At 39.3% G+C, this 8148-nt stretch overlaps 1 protein-coding gene across 1 annotated transcript; it reads right to left on the reverse strand.

Annotated features, from left to right (window-relative positions):
• Positions 1-910: 910 nt before the first annotated feature.
• On the reverse strand, positions 911-7783 carry LOC149397876 (uncharacterized). Its single transcript, XM_089614003.1, has 5 exons — positions 7474-7783; positions 2374-2514; positions 2156-2284; positions 1609-1784; positions 911-1188 (listed from the first exon to the last, which is right to left on the reverse strand). Exons 1-5 carry the CDS (start codon positions 7489-7491, stop codon positions 1050-1052), a joined length of 603 nt encoding a protein of 200 aa, XP_089470129.1. The 5' UTR covers positions 7492-7783; the 3' UTR covers positions 911-1049.
• Positions 7784-8148: the final 365 nt, after the last annotated feature.

Here is an 8148-nt window from a genome sequence, read left to right on the forward strand (position 1 = left end):
TACTTGTTAAATAAGTTGAGTAGGTTATATTTTAATTAAAACTTACATTCATCCATCGATAATGAGAAAATGACATCGTCCCTTGCTGATTTTGTGTGTTCTTCTTGGATTGGTTGACTTTGTTAAAATTAGACTTTTTTTTTTGCAAAATAATATTATTACAAGTTATAAAATGTATATTGTTTCAATTGTTACCCTAAAGTCCTCGGACTCCATCCTGTCTAACACGGCTTCGGCTTGCTAGTCAACGCCACATCTCGTTTGTCTCCACAGTCGATCATTGTGGTGCACCACGCCCAAGGCCGGCCCAAACTCACTGGGGACTCTAAGCGATTCAATATTTTGGAGCCCTATAATACTAATAAAAATTTAAATTTTTAGGATAAAAAATATAATTTTTTTAGAAAATTGGCTAAAAATGTAAATTTTTAGGGTAAAAAAATGTAAATTTTTAGGGTAAAAAAATGTAAATTTTCTTAAAAATAGGTAAAAAGTGTAAAATAATTTTTTTTTTGCCCAAACTAATTGGGGGCCCAAGGCAGAAGCCTTGCCCGCCTTAAGTCAGGGCCGGGCCTGACCACGCCTATCGCCGCCAGTGGAAGAACAATAATAGCTTGAAAGAAATCATCAAATGGGCAATGATGTTCCTCTCGGAGTATTTTTCTCTTCGGTGAAGGTTTAATTTTTGAGTTATGGCTATGCTTCATTGGTTGGTCAATTTGGAAATGTCGGTCATTACTCGTAGCAATTCTAAGCAAGGATTTTGAGATATCTCATGCCAACCTACACGCTAGGAGTATAATTCTGTGAGATACACTAGGTTTCTATCTAAACAAAATATAGTCTTTTGATTGTTTATTTGTGATTCAGTAACTAATATGTTTAAAATCTTTCAAAATATTCACATAGCAACCCTACAATGATAGATTCTTATAACCAAACGACATATTATCAACCCTACAATGATAAATTTTCAAAACCAGACGACATATGATCCACAAAGAAGTTGTTTTTGTTGTTGTTTCTAAAGAAAGAAATCTATAGACATTTCACAGTTTCTGCTTTTTGCTTTTAGGGGTAATTTCAACACTGCCATCGGAACCCCAACTCTTGCTGCCATCGCAGCCATCGGAGCCCCCACTCTTGCTGCTGGGCGGAGAAACACTGTCTTCCGAACTATCGCTATTGCTGTTAAAACAAATTTAAAAAAAAAAAAAAAAAACACAATGCAAACAGAGTAACCGATCAAACAGCAAATAGAAGAACCTGCAATATTATTATCACGAGAATGATAGTTTATTTTTTTCCCATCTGCTTTGCAAAGCAATATAAAGTACAGTTTGCTAGACAACAAAAGGCTATCGAAGCTAGAACAAACAGATGTTAATCGTTTATGTAAGCTCTTCCCTTTATTCACATACCAAGACTATATGACATCAAAATGTTAACGTACATATTTATCTTTCATCAACTCGAACAACAATTCAACTTGACCACCGCCAAAAAAGAAACCCTTGCCTAATTTTAAATGAGGATTGAGTTGAGAGTTTGGGTATCAGTCAAACACACACGAATCAAGGAGTTAAAAACACATTGAGAATGAAATACCTTGAATAGTGCTTTGCAAGCCTGAATATGTACAATTCCCATGGGTTCGAAAAACGTTTATAGACCTTGGCTTCGTAAAAACATCCATCGGTGCACTGCAATGTCATGTACGCGAGTATACCAACCATCAGCTTTGAGGTCGCCCTTACAAGTCTGTGAAACCCTAAATTAGTACCCTGCAATGAAAATGTGAAATCAGAATAGTACGAAATTCGCAACAACAGATGTGTATGTTTGGGGAATATTCAAGCATATCGTCTACACAAACAATTATCCTTATGTTACTACTTTTTGAACTTCAACAAGTAGTATTTATTGTCTTAATCAATTTAATTCTAAATATACTAATCATAGATTATTCAAATTCTTTCTTACGATATGAACTCATATCGGTTTCACTTTTCATAAATCAGAATATACTCTTTAGAATTTGTTTGAGGTGAGACAAATTATTCCACAATCGGTCAATTTTGACAATATATCTACTCTGAGAAATTATCAAAAAAAAAATACTCCAAATTAACCAGAGATATATTTAGAAACACACCTTGAGCCTGTTGAATTCTTCAACAGCAAATCTGGCTAGACAAACAAAGCTTTCATCGGATAAGGTCTTCTTGGTGCTGGGTTGAAGACTCCCCATCCATTCCATATCGGGTTGGTCACAATCAAAACCCTAGAATCAATTCATGAATAACGATTGAGTATCAGCAATAAATTTACAAATTATTAAAATAATTAAACGAGGGGAATCAAATAAGTAACCTCGGAAGCCTGGACACTTTTCAAGTATTTGTAATATATGGGGTCACAAACGTAACGCTCCGGGTCTTCCAGATCCGAGTCCTCCTCGAGATCAATGTATTCAATTTCCTGATTTTTCATGTCTCGATGTAATTTGTGTTCCTAAATAAAACAGAATCAGAGCTGAAATAGGCTCAGAGAGAGAATGGATACAAGTTAAACTACATATCCGAAAACATGAAGCCCTTTACTATATATAAGGCGGAAACTAAACTACACACGTTTACTTGACCCGTAATTTATAATTCAGCTCAGCCCAACCCAGCGGTATTATGACACTTGTATTGGTTGGATTCTCGGAATGGGTGAGAAAGTACGATTTTATCCTTTTTATGACCCTTATTTTTTGCCGATATATTTCTCTCGTCCTTTGACATCTCCTTCTCTATTTCTTCATCGCAAAATTGCTTTGAGCTTGGTTTGACATCTCCTAACGAAATATTATAGCTTGCAGAGTAGCTAAAAAGATTGAAAAAAAATTTAATAAAAAATTAAAAGTTATTTAGTCTTCAATAAGAGACAGTAAACTTAAGCCTATGATTCACAAACAAGCTATTGTAAATTTGTTATTGTTGTTACATTAATTGGCGATTTAATGTTGGCAAAATAATATAGAATCGTGGAATATATTATCGGATAGCGTTGGGCTTTGTTACAATTTTCGGTCACAAGTGTCGCAGTTTGTGTTGTAACAGTCCTGTATAACAGTCTCGGCCCATTGACTTTTGGGCTTCGCTACTCCGACTTGAAGAAGGATTCCAGCGTGGATTAATGAGATAATGGGCTGGTCTTCCTAATCCGACTTCAAGATTCGTGTTGACCTAGTTTTCTCATATAAATAGGTCATCACCTCACCTTCTACACTCACGCCTTTTGAGAGATTTATTTGAGTGTTTAGCTGAGATTAGAACGACCTGTGTTCAAGCTTTTAAGGTGTCTTTTACCTCTGCTTTGTTGTCTATATACGGGTGATTGTATTAGAAGCTAGAGGTTAGGTTTTTCAATTGTTTTTGTTGGGAAACACATTTAGAAGTCTCGGGAGAGATATTCTGTGGGAATCGAGGGGATCTCGTACTTAGGGGGAGCCTAAGTTGCTGTTGAAGAGGATATGCGTAGGTTGGGTAGCTAGCGAGGGAGTCGTTGAGTGTAAATCCTTATTGTACCACGTTATCATAGTAAACTGCTTTCCACCGGGCAAAGGCCCTCCAGACGTAGGCACGAATTGCCGAACTGGGTTACCAACTCTGGTGTCTCTTTATTATTCCGCACTCATATCGTTTATCTCGTGTTTCTCTAAATTTCAGCAACTGTCGCACTTTCTGTTACAAACACTTTCTGAAACAGTTGCGCAGATTCGGTAATTTCAATTGGTATCAGAGCGGTTCACTCAGTCCTGTTGAGTGTGATCCGTAGTGTTACTGATCTGTTTATTTAGAGATGGAGTTCATGAGAGAAGGTGCATCTATTGGCCGTCCGCCCCTCCTCGACGGTGGAAACTACTCGTATTGGAAAGCTCGGATGAAAGCCTTCTTAAAAGCACTAGACGAGAAAGCTTGGAGAGCCGTCCTCACTGGCTGGAAGCACCCCACCACCACCGATGATGCCGGAGAGACTGTTTTGAAACCTGAAGTTGATTGGTCTGTGAATGAAGATAAACTGGCAAGCGGTAACTCTAAAGCTCTTAATGCGATCATGGCTGCCGTCGACCCCAACACATTCAAGCTGATTTCTACATGTGAAGTGGCCAAAGACGCATGGAATATCCTTCAAGTCACTCATGAAGGAACTGATACGGTACGAATGTCTCGTCTCCAGCTTTTGACTACTAAATTTGAGAACTTAAGAATGACAGAAGATGAAACGATTAGTGAATTCAATTCTAGACTTTGTGACTTGTCTAATGAATCGTTTGCCCTTGGTGAAAAAATGTCTGAGGAAAAACTTGTCAGAAAAGTTCTACGGTCGCTTCCGAAGCGGTTCATCTACAAAGTCACTGCCATTGAAGAGGCTAAAGACATATCCACGATGAAGCTGGAAGAGTTAATGGGTTCCCTCAGAACCTTTGAGATGAACGATGAGCACCACAATCCCGAGCCGAAGACTCATGGAATTGCATTGAAAGCTAACCTCGACAACAACCACGGCCTTACTGAAGATGAAGACTTGGCTAGGACTATCTCTCTTCTGGCTAAGAACTTTGGAAAATTCATGAAGAGGATGAACAACAACACTTGCAGAAATGTTTCAGAAACTGTCTCTGACAGTTCCCAAAACAGATCCAACGCCAACGAAATTTCCACAGATCTGAATGTCAAAGCTAAGGGGATTCAATGTCGAGAATGTCATGGATTCGGTCATATCCAAGCAGAATGTGCCAACACCCTCAAGAAGCGAAACAAAAGCTACAACACCCGTACTTGGAGTGATGAAGATTCAGAAGAGGAAGACATTATTGACAACTTCCTTGCTTTTACTGCCCGTGATTCTCAAGACAATTTGAAGCCATGCAACACTGTCGCAGGTTGTGTTAGTGACGTTTTCTACAACAGCGACTCTGAAGTTAGTAGCAACGAAGAAGATGAAGAAGAATTAACACTTGAGTCTGTTACCAAGGCTTATGGACTTCTCTACAGCAAGTGGAATGAGGTTGTTATTCTTAATCAAAGGCTTTATGAGAAGATTGCCACCGCTTCAAAAGAAAAGGATGAACTCCTTGCCTCTGTTGCCTCCTTAAATGAAGAATTGAAATCTGAAAGATCTCAACAAGATAAGTTTCATTCTGAAATAACTCTCTTGAAGAAAAATATTAGAATGCTCAATTCTGGAACGTCAAAACTTGATGAAATTTTGTGTACAGGCAAAACCAGTGGCGATCATCATGGTCTAGGCTATCAGAGAGGAGGAGCATCCAGCTCTAAGACTACATTCGTCCCGAGCATAAATTCCCAGAATGAAGCTGCTGGCTCAAGAACTGTTACAACAGTTTCTGCAACACCTGCGAAGGCAAGCAAAAAATCTTGGGTTTGTCATTACTGTGCGAAGAAGGGTCATATTAAACCCTGGTGTTACAAGCTCCTGAAAGATCTGAAGAAGCAAAGACGTTCAAGATTAAACCCTCGTGCCATGAAAAAAGTTTGGAAAGTCAAAGATCCACAAAATCGCGGTGCGTGTACTCCTCTGAAAGTCCCGACCAAAGACAAGCAATCTATCATATGCGGTAACTCCATAAAAAAGGATGTTGCTCCGAAACAACAACTTGCAGATATTTTCACGAAAGACGATTCAAAGTTCGAATCACTTAGGCCTGTCGTGGGTCTTTGTGTGACTGATTCGTGATCTATCATCAACGTGTATTCGAGTATAAATATGGAAAATTAATGCTCGAATACACTTTTATTGAGGTACGATATTTTTTACCTCAAGTGCAAGTTGTCATGTTAATTCGGATTTTTAGTGTTCGTCCGAGGAGTTTTTTTTGTGTTTTTCGTTAAAAAAAAAATAAATAAATAAATAAAAGAGTCAAAAGTCGAATTTCAAAAAAAAAAAAAAAAAAAAAAAAGTCAAAGTTCGAAAAAAAAAAAAGTCAAAGTTAGAAAAAAAAAGGTCAAAAGTCGAAATTAAAAAAAAAAAGAAAAAAAAAAGTCGAAATTCGAAAAAAAAAAAAAAAAAAAAAGTTGCAGATTTCCAGATTTTACTGCTCTGGTTTTTCACTCGGCAGACAGACTTCGGAGTCTCAGAATCCAATCTCCACCGTTCAGAATGTACCTTTATGTGTTACGACCATGGTGTACAAATTTCGTGACGATCCAACGGTTAACGAATTCAGAAAGTCGTGTTTGGCGACGCTGGTCGGAGTAGTTGCGATTTATTCCGAAATTTTTGGTTTCTTCTCCGATGAATCAACGTTTTTCTCCACCTCCGGAGTAGATTTACACCACCATGAGCGCCTCTTTTCTACACTCATTGAGCTAGAAGCTTTTGTATTGAGCTTGGGTCGTGTTTTCTCCGACGCGGTGATATTTTCTTTTCGACATGAAACGGTTTCTACGATAATGCATCACATTCAGGGGGAGCAAACTGTTGTTTGGTGGCTGTTCAAATTTGGAGGTATGTTTATGGCAAAAAGGGGGAGATTATGTGACTCTTGGTGACTCTGCTATAATGGTGTTGAAGCTTCGTCGTCGTCGTCGTCGTCATCGTCACAAGTGTCACAGGTACGATTCTGTTTTGCCTTTAAACGCCAAAGGGGGAGATTGTTGTTACATTAATTGGCGATTTAATGTTGGAAAAATAATATAGAATCGTGGAATATATTATCGGATAGCGTTGGGCTTTGTTACAATTTTCGGTCACAAGTGTCGCAGTTTGTGTTGTAACAGTCCTGTATAACAGTCTCGGCCCATTGACTTTTGGGCTTCGCTACTCCGACTTGAAGAAGGATTCCAGCGTGGATTAATGAGATAATGGGCTGGTCTTCCTAATCCGACTTCAAGATTCGTGTTGACCTAGTTTTCTCATATAAATAGGTCATCACCTCACCTTCTACACTCACGCCTTTTGAGAGATTTATTTGAGTGTTTAGCTGAGATTAGAACGACCTGTGTTCAAGCTTTTAAGGTGTCTTTTACCTCTGCTTTGTTGCCTATATACGGGTGATTGTATTAGAAGCTAGAGGTTAGGTTTTTCAATTGTTTTTGTTGGGAAACACATTTAGAAGTCTCGGGAGAGATATTCTGTGGGAATCGAGGGGATCTCGTACTTAGGGGGAGCCTAAGTTGCTGTTGAAGAGGATATGCGTAGGTTGGGTAGCTAGCGAGGGAGTCGTTGAGTGTAAATCCTTATTGTACCACGTTATCATAGTAAACTGCTTTCCACCGGGCAAAGGCCCTCCAGACGTAGGCACGAATTGCCGAACTGGGTTACCAACTCTGGTGTCTCTTTATTATTCCGCACTCATATCGTTTATCTCGTGTTTCTCTAAATTTCAGCAACTGTCGCACTTTCTGTTACAAACACTTTCTGAAACAGTTGCCCGGATTCGGTAATTTCAGTTATCTTCACCGTCGTCGATGAGTTCATATCCGAAACACGAGCTCTTCCACATAATAGGCCTGAGGCACGTTCTCGTTCATCGGAGCAGACCCGCCAACCTAGCGCGAACCGTAGCCTCCTCCTCCGACGGCCCTGTGATTGGGTCCGGCGAGCCTGGGCAACGGATTGTTCATTTGAGGGTGAAACTCTTTGTCGTGGAAGAATCGCACCGCCGCATGTCGCAGATCTCGATGATCCGCTCGTCGTCTCCTTCCTTCCTTCTCATCACCTGCGCGTCAGGATCGGAGATGTGGCGGTGTCGCGGGAAGAGGAAACACTTGAGAGAGAGAGAGAACCTGGGAAAAATGAAGGGAACCCAATTTTTTTTCTTATTTGTCTCTGACCCACAGTAAAGTAGAAGACGACATCTGTTTAAAAATAAAAATGAAAAGATAATAAAGTAATAGCAAATGTCATTAAAATACAAGTGATAGAATTGAAATTTTTTTATTTTTATAGATTTATGGAAAGTGGAGTAAAATAACTCCTACAGTAAGCAATTTCTCTATTTTCAATCAAGGTTTAGCTTTTCGGGGGAATTGACCGGACTCCGACCAGGATTCGCCGAACAGGAGCTCATCAGAACGAAACGTGAAGAAACCATTGCCGTATCATGAATCCGGTAGGGATCTGGCCGATTTCCGT

This window comes from Urtica dioica, chromosome 5 (assembly GCF_054948205.1).
Source record: "Urtica dioica subsp. dioica isolate 48M chromosome 5, U.dioica_male_clone48M_v1_H2, whole genome shotgun sequence".
Taxonomy (NCBI): domain Eukaryota; kingdom Viridiplantae; phylum Streptophyta; class Magnoliopsida; order Rosales; family Urticaceae; genus Urtica; species Urtica dioica.

Coding starts and splice junctions, on each gene's coding strand:
- LOC149397876 (XM_089614003.1), bottom strand. Junction 2,285..2,373: donor AAAGTGTCCAGGCTTCCGAG/GTTACTTATTTG, acceptor AATTGATTCTAG/GGTTTTGATTGTGACCAACC. Junction 1,785..2,155: donor AAGAATTCAACAGGCTCAAG/GTGTGTTTCTAA, acceptor TTTTCATTGCAG/GGTACTAATTTAGGGTTTCA.